We start from the raw sequence: 17,660 nt of genomic DNA on the forward strand, positions 1-17,660 counted from the left end.
TAAGAACGGCCCAATGAGAATTTATAGGAGCATGTATAAACTGACAAACTCTATTAACAGCTAAACAAATATTTGGGTGAGTGAAGGTAAGGTACTGAAGAGCACTCACGATTTGATGAAACCATGCAGGATCAAATAATAGATTATCTGGCAGTATAGTAACTTTCAAAAGAGAGACTAGAGTATCAACAAGTTTGCAGGAAGTCATACCAGCCCGAGTGAGGATGTCAAGAATATATTTATGGTCACGCAACATCAAACCCATACATGTAGACTAAACTTCAATATCCAGAAAGTAATGAATTGCGCCTAAGTCTCGAAGCTTGAATTCAGAGCTCAGTAACTGTATTAGAAAATGGAGCATAGTAGAATTGCTATCCGTAAGCAAAACATCATCAACATACACCAAAAGATAAAAGATATTAGTACCATCAGATAAGATAAACAAGGAGGTGTCAACCTTGGAGGCATGAAAACCAATGGAGAGTAAAAAATCACTCAGAAAAGTGTACCATACCCACGATGCCTGTTTTAAACCATACAACAACTTGTGCAATCTACACACATGAGATGCAAGAGTGGAGTCAACAAAAACTGGAGGTTGTTTCATGTAGACCTCTTCAGTAAGAACACCATTGAGAAATGCATTATGAATATCAAATTGATGAATCTTTCAATTGCGCAAAACCACAATGAAGAAGACTAATATGATGGTGGACTATTTAATAACCGGACTGAAAGTTTCAGAATAGTCAATGCCTTCTTGCTGGGTAAAGCCTTTAGCAACAAGGAGGGATGGTATGGGGCTGCAGTGGTGTGAGATAATGGGGAATGAAGCATATTTGGAAAGAGGGAAGTGGCAGGTTGGATGGAGTTAGTAGTTGAAACCTTTGCAATTAAATTTCGTAAAGCATATTAATTTTTTTTTAAAAAAAAACTAAGATGATAAAAGAAGAAAGAAGAAGACATACCTGAGCATGAAGGAGAGGAGAAGGAGATGAGGAGAGAAGAGAAGAGAAAGAAATAGATATTGATGTTTTTTACATATAGGGAAGAAGAAGAAGAAGAAGAAGAATAAGAAATAAGTTTGTCTCTTGTAAAATAAGGGGATTCAGGCCTTTTATTGCGGTGCGTTAGCGACGATTTTACCGACGGATAATTAAATATTAATATTTTTTAATTATTCCATCGGTAATTCTGTCTGTAATATTTAATTTAAATTTTCAATTTTATAAAAAATTTTCAGAAATCGCCAACAATCACTGATAATTTTTCAATTTGTCGGGGATTCCGTCTGTAATATTTAAGTGAAAATTTTAAATTAATTGAATTTTTTCAGAAAACCACCAAATAACACCGATGACTTTTCAATCCGTTGGTGATTTTTTCCATAAAGAACAACAATTAACAATGCAATTAGAAAGTGAATAGTTTTGGAGCTCTCTGGAAAATACCGACAAAATGTTCCGTCGGTGATTCCCTTTGTAATTGACATGATGAATAATGTTCACAGTTTACCAACAATTTTACATAAAAATGACATGTCATCATTTTTTTTGCTTTGTTTTAATTTTTTTCCCTAATGTAATTCCATCGGTATATACCTAGGGAATATTTCTGTCGGTAAAATCTCTAAGAAATTTACCAATGAAAATATTCTCTTGATATTTCCGTTTGTATTTATCAATTTTATGGTAGTGTTTCCCTGCCAATTGCCTTGCTTGTCGTCACTATTGGAGGAGCTATGAAAGCTGTGGAAATATGGTCTGGACATAGCAGACTTGTTCCCTCTATTGTTGAACTGGTTGGGATGCCATCCTCCATAGAAACGGCCCCTGCTATGACCAAACTTCCAAGGGACTGGCATTAAGAGACAAAGGCTAAAGAGGGGTGTTAGGTGTAGGCAGCAGAGGTGCATTGATGACAGTAGACCCCATGCATGGAAAGGACATTTTGTGAAGAAATTCATGCATTAAAAGATGACTATAAATATCGGTATACGAGAGAGGTTCTGATTAGTACTTAAAAGTGCATCTTTATCAAGGTTTTATATCATTATTTTACACTTGAAGTATCAATAACTCCTTAACTAGAGCATGTTTTATAATAACATATCTAATAATATAAGATACCTTTAATTTATGGTAAATGTTCATCTTAAATGCAAGTCTATCACATAAATCAAGGGATTGATTGATGAGTTTAACTACTAAAATTGAGAACACAAAGAGAAGGCTAAGCTTAGAGAAGAGATGTTGGTTCAATCCAAACTTGAATACCTTCGGTTATTGAATCATAATTAGAGCTGTAGAGCTTGGATTTAGGTCTGCCCTATATGGATGGAAAGCTAAGACATAGGCCTAAAACGTTCATGCGGAGTCCAATATTCAAAAAGGTTATTTTCAAGTTCAAATTGTAGCAACAACGGAGAAGTCCAAATCTGTCTTACAGCCCAGATATTGTTCAGTGTTCAGCCCATATCTCAAGTTCTAGAAGTCCAAATGATGTTTTGTTCATACAAGAAGATAATGATTGTCACCAAGTCAAGATGTGGTCACCCATTCAACAATTAGTCATTTAATCAATAGTTCTAAATTTTGGCCTATAAAAGAAGCATTTGCCATGCATTTAGGCATCTTGGTTATTCAGATCAAGATCTTGCTCTTGCTCTCTTTATTTGTATTTTGTAATGTTCAAATTTTATTCCATGTTATATTTTCCTTAATCTCTTGTTTATGCTTTTCATTTCCTTTACTATATTTATATAATTATGTTCTTATCTTGTTTATCTATGTTTCTCTTCTTTATTATGTTTACCTAAGTTTATTATATCAAAGTGAAAAGGTTTCAATAATGGTGTTAGGATAAGTATAATATAAACTCAATAGGGACTTCAATACTTATATCCTAAACAACTTGCTATTAACATGTCTTATCATTTTTATCTTATTAATTCTTAATACCTTGCTTGTTAAATGATTAATCTAGATTTATGTTGTATAACACTTGGTACAAAAAATACTTAGCACTTTCATAGCCAACCGTATGGTATATAACCTAGGAAGCTGGCGCTGCGGTAGAAAAGGAAGCCGACACTGCCGGTGCTACAAAGAGGGAGGCAGCAAGCGACTGGGATGGGGAGTCCATTGCAGTGGGGAGAGGAAGTGTTTTAATTTATTTAGGGCTCTGATACCAAGTTGAGAATAATAGAATGGTTTAAGTTTTGTCTTAACCAACCTTTTTCTATTTATATATATGTTGACAGTACACAACAATAACTGTAGGAATCACAACAATGAAATAATCTTACATTAATTCCTATATACACACACACACACACACACACACACACACACACACACATTCTACATTCTATAATATTGTGATTGTTAGAAAATTAATTTCAAGTGTTTAAAAAATTATGGTTTCAATAGACAAAAGGTTTAGAAAATATAGGCGCTGCCTTGCGCGTGGGGAAAAGGGGAGAATCATAGGTTTTCCTCTTGCTTGGCTCAACCTTATATGTGCAAGCCTAGTATCCTTTCCTTGTTGGTTACTATCTTATATCAAAATTCATTATATAAACACTAGATTAAGGTCTTATTTTTCAACTTAAGATAAAAACCTTTTGAAATAATCTTCATTATTTACAACAATCCCCTAAAGGTGATCATTTTAAATTTAGTTCAGTTTTTATAAAAAAAACAGTAACCAAACCAGAAATTAAAAAAAAAAAAAAACCGAAACTGATTCAAACCGACCGGGTTCAGTTCAGTTTGGTTTTTTAGAACAAAAACCGATTTAAACCAATTTGGATCGGTTTTTTTGGTTTCAGCCTTATAAAACCAAAACAGAACCGGTCAGTTTTTTCAAAATTTTAATCGGCTTTTTTTCACAGTTCGGTTTTCCGGTTATTTTTTTCAGTTTTCTCGGTTTAATCGGTTTTTTGGTTTTTTTGCTCACCCCTACAATCCCCTACATATTTCAAATGAATTTTGGAATAAAAATATTCTTGGTGGATTTCTATCTGTTGAGTGTAATGCATCTAATCTGGTGTCCTTTGGACTATGAACCAGATCATTTAAAGAATGAGATTTGACTAACAGAATTATTGGTGAAATTTTTTAATTTCTATGAACCAAAAATTCTTATTGTAAGTTAGGTATCTCACCAATCACATTATACCCCCATAATTTCTTATTGTTTGACTCAATTTTGTGCTTAATAGGTCATGCATGCGCCTGATTGTTCGTGAGTGCTCTAAAAATTTTGCTATTATCTCAATAGGAACGGCCCCACACCACACTCATATAGGTGATTACATCAAGTGTTCACTACAATTTGAACACTATTTATAAGGAATATGGAACTCATTGAGAACTTTATAGTTCATCATTTCTTTAATTGCAGACTAACATTATTCTCACATCATAGGAAATGACTTGTTTTATAGTGCTATAGAATCACAAATGACTTTCTTCTACCATCCTAGCAAGTGCTGGAACTTCTTCCATCCTCATTCTTCTTGCTCACTCTCTAGGTTTGGTCCGATTGAACCTCATTCTCTAGGCCTCTGTTAACCTACTATTTCCTTAACTAAAAGTTCACCCACCCGAACGGAGTCAAACCTTCATTGCCTTTCCTGCTCACTTCACTTGCTTGACAGGTTAGAGTTGTAAGAAATACACAGGAAAACTACTCATTTTGTGGTCTTATAACCAAGGTGCATCAATTAAGTTTATGAAGGGAAATCTTTTGAACAAATCATTCCTCCCATGAAATTCTTACTCCAGTTAAGCTTTCACTAAAATGCATGCAATTCTTTCTCCTTTCGCAGGGAGAAGCTAGGGCTATAGATTGTAGGGGTAGGGGAGAAGGAATGGAAAGAAAGAATAGGGAACTGGCCTTACCTTAGGATTGATACTAGATCTCTTAAAGTTATAATAGGAAAAACTCCGACACTACAACCGAAAACTTGCGGTCAGCCCGCAATGTCTCAACCGTTGGAAGCTTTCCATCAGTATCGAGCACCCAGTCAGAGGAGTTCATAGCCTCGAAACAACAATATGAACACCTCTAAACAGATTATGATCAGCTTTGTCAAATGGTCATGGAGATTAGATTAAATATGGGTGATGATACATGTGCAGCTTCTTTTTTGACCGTACGGTCCTAGGAACAATCAACCTCCTCCTCCTCTTTTAGCTTCGCTGCTATTTTAGTTTAATTTTGTTTTTTTAAACATTAAATTTGTAATTAATATTTAGATGAATATTATTTAACATTATTTTTATATTTTTAATGTTTAATACAAATTTATTTGGTTATTAAGTTTTTTTACTGTTAATAAATAATTTTTTAAAAATATTTTAAATAAATACCGACAACTTTCCAGACGGAACCAGGCTGTCGGTATTTTACCGAGAGTTGTGAAAAACTTATCATCCATGCCACAATCACTGACGGATATATTCATCGAAATTATTTTTTTTGGCATGCTTTGCCGTCTATAATACCGTCGGTGTTTGGTTTTCTTTTTCCCGACAACATTGGCGATGAAATGTGAAATTACCGACGATCACTATTCCGACGGACGTCTTCAATTGGTGAGGCCATCGGTAAAAACATTACTGATGGTTTACGTGCCTCACACCAATAAAATGAATCTATCGGTAAAAATGTTTAATGGTGTAATGAATTCTATTGCTATCATTGTCTTATTGTATTTATTTCTTTTTATTAAATAAATTGTTCAATGGTCATGCAGTTAATTACCTAGATTTAGGATATTTGGGATCTTTTCAAAATAAGTTTTTTGCTTGAAAATTTATTAAAAAGAGTTTTTTTATTTTTAACATCACCATATCAAAATCATAAAAAAAAAAAAACATAAAAACATCAATTTAATATTTTTTATAAAAAAAAATTAAAAAAAAAATTAGCTAAAAGAGCGGAAGTTACGATAAATACCACCACTAATTCCTATAATCTTTGTCAGCAGCCAACCAATCATAACTTGCTGATTGGTATTATATTACGTAAGTGTGAGCAAATCTCTCCTTCACTAGGATGACATTTTTTATCTAGTCATAGGCTAGGAAGGACATTGTCTTGAATTTTCTCTGGTGTCATAATTTTCTCAACGTAAAAACAAAAACATAGAAAAAAGGGAGGAGTTGGGACAAATTTTGACCATGTCCGCAGAACCTTGCTTCAACTTGTAGCTTGACCTCTATCTTGCATCAATTATGATCAATTTTTAATTCTCAGTTCAATTATGTAGTACGAGAACGACGCTCAACATTATAAAAATAGAAACGATACCTATATAATATTAATTATAGAATCTCTAAATTGAATCTAATTATTGTAAAAACATGCTGACAGTGCTAGAGGTTTTTTAATATAAAAGTGTTAGGAGTATTTAGATTTTTTTTTTTTATTAAGAGATTATACCCCACAAAATGTGATTGTATCCAAATCTCTTACGAGAATGCTGGTCATTCCATATCCGAGTCAGATTATTTTTTTGCTTACTGGAAAACAAATAATTGTATAATGATTATTAGAATTCCTTTTTTATATTAATATATTTTTTAAATAAATAGATTTCTGAGACTTGTATATTCAAACAAACTTCAAGCACCCAAAACAAATATATAAAAAAAAATGAACAATTTGAAAATAAGATAAAAAAAAACAAAATATCTTTTTAATCAAACGTTCTTCATATTAATACATTCCTTTTCTCCGTGACATTTCTCAACCAAAATAAATGTTTCATGAATAATAGTTTATCATAACCATAAAAGAAAGTTTTAATAAAAATAAATGATATATGGTAATTTTAACACGAAAAATAAAAAAAGAATATAAGATACCTTTTTGGGATCTTTTTTTTTATCACCAAACCATCTTTTATGATTCATTTGACAAAAATAAAATTGATAAAAAGATAATTGTCAATTGAATAAAAGTAAAAATAAAATCATGATAATTATATGGACTTTTCATCTTCACAGAGTATTTACGATGGAAAAAAGAAGAGTCGGTTTAGCAAATTCACACATAAAAATCAGCGAAATGATGATAGGTAACATTCAAGTCAATTAACTTGGCTAAGCTGAAAGGAAGGCTGTTATCTTTCCATTTATTTCTCTTGACATGCATGGCCGCATGGACATTGCGAATCCAGTTAAGAGCTTTGTAGTATTCATTATCAATTTCCCACTGCAGGATTTATTAATTAATTCCATCAGATTCAAGAGCATTCACCCCGTGCACAGAATCCTTTTTAAGCGCTTCATGGAGTTTTCTTTTGTGGCTGGATACAGAGCCCTCTTGTGTATTGAAATACTGCACTTAAAATGTTCATAGGTTTAAGCAGTCATCACACATCCTTTAAAGAAGCCTTAATTATAATTGAGGACATTTCAATTTTTGTTTCATAGTTTATGAGTCATTAAAGTATGAAATACTAAGGCAAAAATAGGTTTTTAAAGCACCTAGAATTTTCTTAGATTTCTAACTTAGTTTTTTTGTTTCTCTTCTTTTCAATTTACGAGTAGCGAACACTTGAAATACTAAGGGTAAGGGGAAAATGAGCTTTTAAGCACACTGAATCTCCTTAAACTTCTATCTTAGGTGTCTCTTAATTCATAGGTTGTAAATTTAGTTCAAATCAAACACAGATTTCAAGAGATCTTAACTATCGATTTTTTTTGGCACTCTGTAGGCATATCCAAATGTATGATCTATATTGGCTAAGGTTCTTGATTTTAGACTTTAAACCCAAGTCCATTCATCGTAACAAACCTAGCCTAGAAAAACTTATGAAAGAACCCCAACACCATAGTAATTATAAGGCAAACCAAACACCAAGCAACTTACCTTAGGTAAGGCGTACTGGGGGTGTTAAGACCTTTCATTTATACAATAAGTCCCTTGCCTTAGAATCTCTAAAAGACCAGTTAAGTTTTCTAGTGACCATAATACTAGGTGGCTACTCTCTTTTTCATAAAACAAAGACCCCGACATGCATCCCCTGCTCTGGGAAAGGTTGCTGCGACGCTGTGTTCTAGCAAGGGTGCGACAGGATTCTTGACATTCTATCACCATCCTATCCCTAGTGGAGTCACCATCCTTTCATATCCTTTTTTTTGTTTTTTCTCCCTATTGCCTACCTCTCTCTCTTTTTTCTTCTTCTTCTCTCCTTTTTTTTTTCCTGTCTCTTTCCTTCTTCTTTTTTTCCCCTCTTACAGTAGAGGAGGTTTATATAGCCTAATCACAACTCTTATTAGGAAACGAATATTACATTAAGTCTAGGATGTAATCTCGGATGATCAAATAAAGCAAAAATGGAAAATTAAAATATTCTGATTCCTATTATGTGATCATCAGTCATTACTTTCCACATTAAAACCACATCCCAGCCATCTGTGTTAGGGATAAAATCTCAACCATTAAATGATGGTGAGGTTCCTCTCTTTATATCATTTTGCAGTTGGCACAGAAGAGGCACAAAAGTTATTGTCTCCTTTGGATTGAAGCTAAAAAAAAATGATATGCAGCTCCAAAATCAAGCGAGAGAATCATGAAAAACCAGCAGGGAATTGTAGAGAAATGGAAAGAAATCATAAGGGGAGGATTGTGCAGAGAAAAGGAAAGAATTTCAGACATGGAGGGGTACTGTTCAAAACACAAATGAACAGTACCTTGTTGCAAAGTCATATTTCCTTATTCGGCGTGGTAGAATTCCTGTCATTTTCTGATGATCCAATCCCCCTCTTCACTTCTTAAAAAACCAGCCCATTTCCTTCTAATTCCATCTTCAATTAAATCCCTCATTTTAGCACTTCTCAATTCAGTCCTTGGTAAAAAAAATCTATCAATCCAGCCCGTAATCCCTCGAATCAGACCTGCGAACTCGGGTCAAAATTCTTCTCACGGCAGGATTCTCTGCTTTGGCATTAGATATTCAAATGACAATATGTGGAACTTCTGATAATGAAATCAGGAGATTCAAAAATCAAAATTTATCTACACGTACAGGACTATAACTTTCATGAAGGATTCAAAGTGAGGTAAATTCGTTTTGAAGAATAGAATTTGGCCACAATTTGATTGGTCAAAAAGGGTCTCCTCATCTGATTCGGAAATTAACAATGTCAAGCATTTCAATCTGATTGAAAGTCTGACATAAGAACAATGGGCCCTACGACCCAATAAAGGTGCAGATTAATTCTTTAACATATCATGAACGACACAATATAGCTAGGATGGTCGGATATTGCATGAAATCAAATCAGAATCATAGTCTAAGTTGGAACAAAGTTGGTATTAGAAGTAGAATGGTGACAGCAGCAAAATCAATTTTTTTAGTGCAAATTCTGAGAGATTTATCCAACCTTAAAAACCAGATAAAAAGAGAACAAGTTTAATATTTTTAACATCACCACATCAAAACCATAAAAAAATATACCATAAAAGATATCAATTTAATTTTTTTATAAGTCAGAAACATTTTTTAAAAAATAGCTAAAAGAGCAGAAGTTACGATAAATACCACCATTAATTCCTATAATCTTTGTCAGCAGCCAACCAATAATAACTTGCTGATTGGTATTATATTACATAAGTGTGAGCAAATCTCTCCTTCACTAGGATTACATTTTTTATCCAGTCATAGGCTAGGAAGGACAATATCTTGAATTTTCTCAACGTAAAAACAAGAAGGATGACTTGAGACAGATTAAGACCATGTCCGCAGAACCTTGGTTCAACTTTTAGCTTGACCTCTATCTTGCATCAATTATGATCAATTTTTAATTCTCAGTTCAATTATGTAATATGAGAATGACGCTCACCATTATAAAAATAGAAACGATACCTATATAATCTAATTATTGTAAAAACATGCTGACAGTGCTAGAGGTTTTTTAAATATAAAAGTGTTAGGGGTATTTAGATTTTTTATTTTTTTATTAAGTGATTATTCCCCACAAAATGTGATTGTATCCAACTTTCTTACGAGATTACTGCTCATCTACGAATCAGATTATTTTTTTGCTTACTGGAACACATATAATTGTATAATGATTATTAGAATTCCTTTTTATATTAATATATTTTTTTAATAAATAGATTTCCGAGACCTGTATATTCAAACAAACTTCAAGCACCCAAAACAAATATATAAAAAAATGAACAATTTGAAAAAAAGATAAAAAACAAAATATCTTTTTAATCAAACCTTCTTCATATTAATACATTCCTTTTTTTTCCGTGACATTTCTCATCCAAAATAAATGTTTCATGAATAATAGTTTATCATAACCATTAAAGAAAGTTTTAATAAAAATAAATGATATAAGATAATGTTCTTGCGCGCTCCGTGACGGGAAACATTTTGGGATCTTTTTTTCTCTCATCAAAATCTTCTTTTTTGACTCATTTAACAAAAAGATAATTGATAAAAAGATAATTGTCGATTGAATAGAAAGTAAAATAAAATCATGATAATTATAAGGACTTTTCATCTTCATAGAGTATTTACGATGGAAAAAGGAAGAGTCGGTATAGCAAATTCACACATAAAAATCAGCGAAATGATGAGAGGTAACATTCAAGTCAATTAACTTGGCTAAGCTGAAAGGAAGGCTGTTATCTTTCCATTTACTTCTCTTGACATGCATGGCCGCATGGACATTGCAAATCCAGTTAAGAGCTTTGTAGTATTCATTATCAATTTCCCACTGCAGGATTTATTAATTAATTCCATCAGATTCAAGAGCATTCTTTTTTAAGCGCTTCATGAAGTTTTCTTTTGTGGCTGGATATAGAGCCCTCTTGTGTATTGAAAGACTGCACTTAAAATGTTCATAAGTTTAAGCAAATGTTAGCCTAGAGCCATCCTTCATTTCACAAGGAGAAAAAGAAAAATGCCAGAGCATGGAAAACACCTTCTTCCATGCCAAAATATTGTTACTCATTTTTTAGCCCTACGTGCTAGAGATGGTGTGTACCTTTTTTAAACCGAATGCAGAAGTTTAGCTCATGTTTGCTTGAAGATTGACAAAAGCATAGAATAAAGAAGTGTTTTTCAAACCTTGTTTAAGTTGTTTTTTGCTCTCCTTGTCCTCGCTCATTGTTGTTGAAATCGTCATGATTCTTAGATTAATTAGGATTTTTCGTAATGCTAAACTCGTTCCCTCTTTATCTAGTATTTAAGATTGGATAAATCTCTCAAAATTTACACTAAAAAAAATTATTATGCTGCTGTCACAATTCTACTTGTAAAACCAACTTTGTTCTAACTTAGACTATGATTCTGACTTAGTTTCGTGTATTATCCGACCATCCCAGTTGTATTCTGTTGTTCATGACATGTTAAAAAATTGATCTTCACCTTTATTGTGTCCTAGGGCCCATTATTCTTATGTCAGACTCTCAATCATATTGGAATACTCGGCATTGTCAATTTTCAAATCAGATCAAGAGACCCTTTCTAACCAACCAAATTGCGGCCAAATTATGTTCTTCAAAACGAATTTATCTCACTTTGAATCCTTCATGAAAGTTGTAGCCCTGTATGTGTAGATAGATTTGGGTTTTTGAATCTCCTTATTTCAATATCAAAAACTCAAGATATTATCATTTGAATATTTAATGCAAAAACAGAGAATCCTGCCGCAAGAAGAATTCTGACCTAAGTTCGCAAGTCTGATTTGAGGGATACCAGGCCAGTTTGAAGGATTTTTTTTTTTACTAAGGAATGAATTGGAAAGTGCTAAAATAAGGGATTTAGTTAAAGATAGAATTAGAAGGAAATGGGCTAGTTTTTTAAAAAGCTGAAGAGAGGGACTGTATCATTAGAAAAATGACAGAAATTCTACCACACCGGATAAGAAAATACGACTTTGCAGCATGTTACTATTCATTTGTGTTTTGAACAGTACCCCTCCCTATCTGAAATTATTTCCTTTTCTCTACACAATCCTCCTTGTCTGATTTCTTTCCATTTCTTTGCAACCCTTTGCTGGTTTTCCATGATTCTCTCGCTTGATTTTGGAGCTGCAGATCATGTTTTTTTTTAGCTTCAATCCAAAGGAGACGGTAGCTTTTGTGCCTCCTCTGTGCCAGCTGCAAAATAACATGAAGAGAGGAACATCACCATCATCTAATGGTTGGGATTTTATCCCTAACACAGATGGCTGGGATGAGGTGTTAATGTGGAAAGTAATGACTAATGATCACAGAATAGGAATCAGAATATTTTAGTTTCCTATTTTTGCTTTATTTGATCACTAGAGATTACATCCTAGAATTAATGTAATATTTGTTTCCTAATAAGAGCTGTGGTTAGGTTATATAAACCTCCTCTACTGGAAGAGATGAAAGAGACAGGAAAAAAAAAGAGAGAGAGGCAGGTAATAGGGAGAAAAAACAAAAAAAGAGAGAAGAGAAACAAGAGAGAGGCAGGCAACATTAGACAGAGAAAGAGAGGCAGAGAAGAAAAAAACACATAGAGGCAGAAGAGAAAACAAAAGAGAGGAAGGAGAGGGAGATTAGAAAGGAGCAATGGAAAAGATTAAGGTTTCTTAAGATCATCAAAAGCTAAAGCAAGCAGGGACTGCCTTTCGATCTTTGCTCCATTTTCTACAAACAAATCTACGGAACAGGGGAGAACAAAGGAGTTAAAACCAGTAGAGAGGGAGAGACGAAGATGCAAAAAAAAAAAAACACACAGGAGACGGATGCAAACAGATAACAGAGGGAAAAGGGGTTGAAAACAGACGAGGATACTGATAGATCAGCCAACACGCCTTCAACATCATTTTTGTCCCTTCGCTTCCGCATCCAAATCTGTTCTTCCCAACTTAACATGCATTCTTAGTTATGTTGTTACTATTCAAGTGAATTATAATTCGCTTGAATAGTAACCAGGCAATGCACATGTGAGGAAACTCGCGCATGCCTTTGTTAGCCTTGTCGGGTCACTAGTTTAGGCAAGTGACCCAGCTAGGCCTGCTGGGTTCAGCCCCGCCACATGGGCCGTGCTGGACCCAGCCCCGCCACATTGTCTCTTTCCTTCTTCTTCTTTTCCTCTCTTCAAGTAGAGGAGGTTTATATAGCCTAATCACAACTCTTATTAGGAAATGAATATTACATTAATTCTAGGATATAATCTTGGGAGATCAAATAAAGCAAAAATAGGAAATTAAAATATGTTGATTCCTAATCTGTGATCATCAGCCATTACTTTCCATATTAACACCTCATCCCATCCATCTGTGTTAGGGATAAAATCGCATCCATTAAATGATGGTGAGGTTCCTCTCTTCATATCATTTTGCAGTTGGCACAAAGAAGGCACAAAAGCTACTGTCTCCTTTGGATTGAAGCCGAAAAAAACATGATCTGCAGCTCCAAAATCAAGCGAGAGAATTATGAAAAACCAGCAAGGAGTTACAGAGAAAAGGAAAGAAATCAGACGGGGAGGATTATGCAGAGAAAAGGAAATAATTTCAAACGGGGAGTGGTATTGTTCAAAACACAAATGAATAGTACCATGGTGCAAAGTCGTATTTTCTTATCTGACGTGGTAGAATTCTTGTCATTTTCTTATGATCCAATCCACCTCTTCAACTTCTTAAAAAACCACCCCATTTCCTTCTAATTCCCTCTTCAATTATATCCCTCATTTTAGCACTTTTCAATTCAGTCCTTGGTCCAAAAAAAATCCTTCAAACCGGCTCGCAATCCCTCGAATCAAACCTACAAACTTAAGTCAGAACCTTTCTCATGGCAGGATTCTCTTCTTTCGCATTAGATATTCAAATAGGAATATCTTGATGTTTTGATATCAAAATCAGTAGATTCAATAACCTAAATTTATCTACACGTACAAGACTACAACTTTCATGAAGGATTCAAAGTGAGATAAATTCATTTTGAAGAACAGAATCTGCCCACAATCTGATTGGTCAAAAAGGGGCTCTTGATCTTATTCGGAAATTGACAATGTCGAGCATCCCAATCTGATTGAGTCTGACATAAGAACAATGGGCCCTAGGACCCCATAAAGTTATAGATCAATTCTTTAACATGTCATGAACGACAGAATATAGCTGGGATGGTTGGATATTGCATGAAACCAAGTCAGAATCATAGTCTAAGTTGGAACAAAGTTGGTATTACAAGCAGAATTGTGACAGCAACAAAATTAATTTTTTTAGTCCAAATTCTGAGGGATTTATCCAACCTTAAAGACCAGATAAAGAAGGAATGAGTAGCATCACGAAGACTCCTAATTAATCTAAGAATCCTGATGATTTCAGCAACAAAGCGAGAGGATAAGGAGAGTAAAAAATAGCTAAAACAAGGTTCGAAAAATACTTCTTTATTCTCTACTTTTGTCAATCTTCGAGCAACAATGAGCTAAACTCTTGCATTCAATTCAAAAGAGGTACACATTATCTCCAGCACGTGGGGCCCAAAAAAGAGTAACAACACCAAACATGGAAAACAACGATCTCCAACAAAAGAAACTAAAACAAAGACAATATTTGAAGGCAACTTGAACTGCAAGAGAAAAAGGCAAGTCAGTATGGACACTTGTTATACACATACAAAGCTGAATTTTGTAGTTTGTCAATTGTAATAATCACTTATCTTCTAACAATTTTTTAATGTACTGAAACTAAGTAGAGGTGATGGAGGCCCTCGAGACACTGAAGAGATGTAATGTTATGATATCAAAAAATTTGCAGATCTAGCGTAGACACTGGTGTGTAAAGCTCTTTATTCTACTCCCAAATAAGTTTTCTCTGTCATTTTATGAGAAAATATAATTCTATAAAGAGGATTCTGGGTCTGCTTTTTTATATAATCCAATGCTTTCAATCTTCTCAGAGCGTTTTGCTCTGATGGTCTCTTGGCTTGCAAGCTGGAGAAAGCATAATTATACCCTAGTGATTGCACCCTTTTTGTCCATTTTTCTAACTCACACGCAGCAAGCATTCCACATTCTTTCCACTCCAGCCAAATAAATTGAAAGAGAACTTTATAGATTCATGACTAGCCATGGTAATATTAAGCACAACACGAAGATTTACAAAAGTTCCTAATTCTTGAGATGACAGCATGTCATGGTTACCCTAAAAACCTCTCTCAGTAAAAAACATCATTTTGCTCCGTAAGAAAAAAGAACGAGAGAGAACAAAACTTAGTGGCTATTCATCCACATCCCTAAGCACTAACATAAAGAAAAGGGGTCTCAAAACATACACCTGTGAAAAAACTCAAAATACCCTTCCTAAATCACCCATCCACCCAACAACCCCAGAGCCAAAATTGCACATGCACTATTACAATCTATAGTAAAAACACATGCATTATATGGTGCACACTTGTTAAGTGGACATTAGACTACCTTTACTCTCTTATTCTACCCTAAGAACATAATAAAATAAAAGGAACAAAAAAAAAGTAGATGAAAGAAAAGAATTGTTGTAGCATCATTTTCAAATCTTCTATCAAAGGACAACATGCATTTATATACATAATATGAAAGTAACACCAATCAAAGATACAAAAATGATTCTGCTACCTCTTCTAATTCTCTCATTGTAAATGCATATATAAAAATACATCGAATCAAAGTAGGAATAGAACCAAAATAAGAGCTTTACCGACGCTCTCTGCTTTAACTACAACATTGATACAAGATTTTGTTGCGAAAAGATACAATAAAAAACAAAAATAAAATATTGCTTAAGGTGTATATAGACATTGTTTTAAAAAATAATATTTCAACATAAGGTTATTTTCTATTTATCAACAAGTTTTTCTTCTAGAACGAGGGTTACAAAAACAGTCAAATCAAGATCAAAAGAAAATATTAGCAATTGAGAATAATTAGGTTAGGAAGCTTAACCTATTAGTTTAGCCAACATTTTCTTTTTATATATATGTGTAAAGCAATATACAATAGTAGATGTGGAGATTACAATACAAGAGTAGGCCTATAGTATTTCCTATATAGGTACATTCTATAATACGCCCCCTCAAGTTAAAAGTGGAGGAACGACTCAAAGCTTGAATTTAAAAGTAGTAAAAGAGGTGGTAGGAAGCGGCTTAGTAAAAACATATGCAAGTTGATCTTGAGAGGAGATAAAATGAATCTAAATCTCTTTCTTCACAACCCTGTCTTGTACAAAATAATAGTCAACCTCAACATGTTTAGTACAAGCATGAAAGATTGCAAATAAATAAGTAGTGTCTAGATTATCACACCAACTAGTAGGGGCAGAGGTAGAAAGAATCTATAGATATCTCAATAAATATTAAAGCCAAATAACCTCAACAGTGCCATCTGCCAAGGCTTTATACTCAACTTTAGTGGAGGAGCGAGCATTTGTGCGTTGCCTGCTTGATTTTCATGGAATCGGTGTCTGACCAAAAAAAACTAGGTAACCACCCATAGACTTGCGATCATCAATACTACCTGCCCAACATGCATCTATAAAGCCATATAGAGCAAAGGAGAAACTGCAAGTAATATGTAAGCAATAAGATGATGTACCTTGTACATAACGCATAATGCGTTTAATGGCACCCCAATATGAATCTGTAGAAGCATGCATAAACTAACAAACTTTGTTAACAGCAAAGCAGATATCTAGTCTCGTAAATATGAGATATTGAGGAGCACCCATAATTTGATGAAATCATGTAGGATCGAAAAACAAGGGATCTAGCAATATGGTGACTTTGGAAGTAGAGATAGGAGTATCAACAGGTTTGCACGAAGTCATATGTAACATCCTACATCGAGAGAAGAGTGTCCAGAGCCAGGGCATATTAAGGCAGTTGGTACCTAACCTTATAGGATGCATTTTGGGGACTGTGGGCTGCCAGAAAAAAAAAATCATGATGCGTGGAAGCCAGGTTGGGCTGAGCCATAACGGACAATATTCTACAAAGGGGAATAGGTCGAGCCTTACATATAGTTTTAAAGTCAAGGACGGCTCGTTCTTAGGGTGGGGGGATTGTAACATCCCACATCAAGATAAGAGTGTCCAAAGCCAGGGCATATTAAGATAGTTGGTACCTAACCTTGTAAGACACGTTTTGGGGCTTGTGGGCTGCCAGAAACAAAATCGTAAGGCGTGGGAGCCGGATTGGGCTGAGCCATGGTGGAAAATATTCTATAAGGGAGAGTGGGTCATGCCTTACATCATACTAGCCTGAGTGTGAATGTTAATAATATACTTATAGTGGTGGATTGAACCTCAATGCCTAAAAAATAATGAATGGCACCTAAGTCACGAAACTTGAACTCTAAGCTCAACAACTGTATTAGGCGGTGAAGCATAGTAGAGTTGCTACCCGTAAGCAGAATATCATCAACATAAACTAAAAGATAAGAGATATCAGCACCAATAGACAAGATAAATGAAGAGGTGTCAACCTTGGAAGCATGAAAGTCAATATAAAGTAAAAAAAATCACTTAGAGGAGTGTATCATGCCTGCGGGGCCTGTTTTAAACCATATAAAGACTTATACAACCGGCACACATGAGAGGGAAGAGTAGAGTCAATAAAACCTAGAGGTTATTTGACACGACCAAAAGATTAATGTCTTCTCCCAAGTGTAG

The 17,660-nt window shown here is 34.3% G+C and overlaps 1 protein-coding gene across 1 annotated transcript in view; it reads right to left on the bottom strand.

Annotated features, from left to right (window-relative positions):
* LOC140954735 (uncharacterized) overlaps positions 1-17,660 on the bottom strand; it is a 33,958-nt gene that overhangs the window by 6,287 nt on the left and 10,011 nt on the right. Inside the window, exons 2-3 of the mRNA XM_073405416.1 lie at positions 731-806; positions 518-616 (exon numbers count right to left, since the gene is read on the bottom strand). Coding sequence (XP_073261517.1) covers positions 518-616; positions 731-806 — 175 coding nt within the window. The remainder of the gene's footprint in view (positions 1-517; positions 617-730; positions 807-17,660) is intronic.

Source organism: Populus alba, chromosome 16 (assembly GCF_005239225.2).
Source record: "Populus alba chromosome 16, ASM523922v2, whole genome shotgun sequence".
Lineage (NCBI taxonomy): Eukaryota > Viridiplantae > Streptophyta > Magnoliopsida > Malpighiales > Salicaceae > Populus > Populus alba.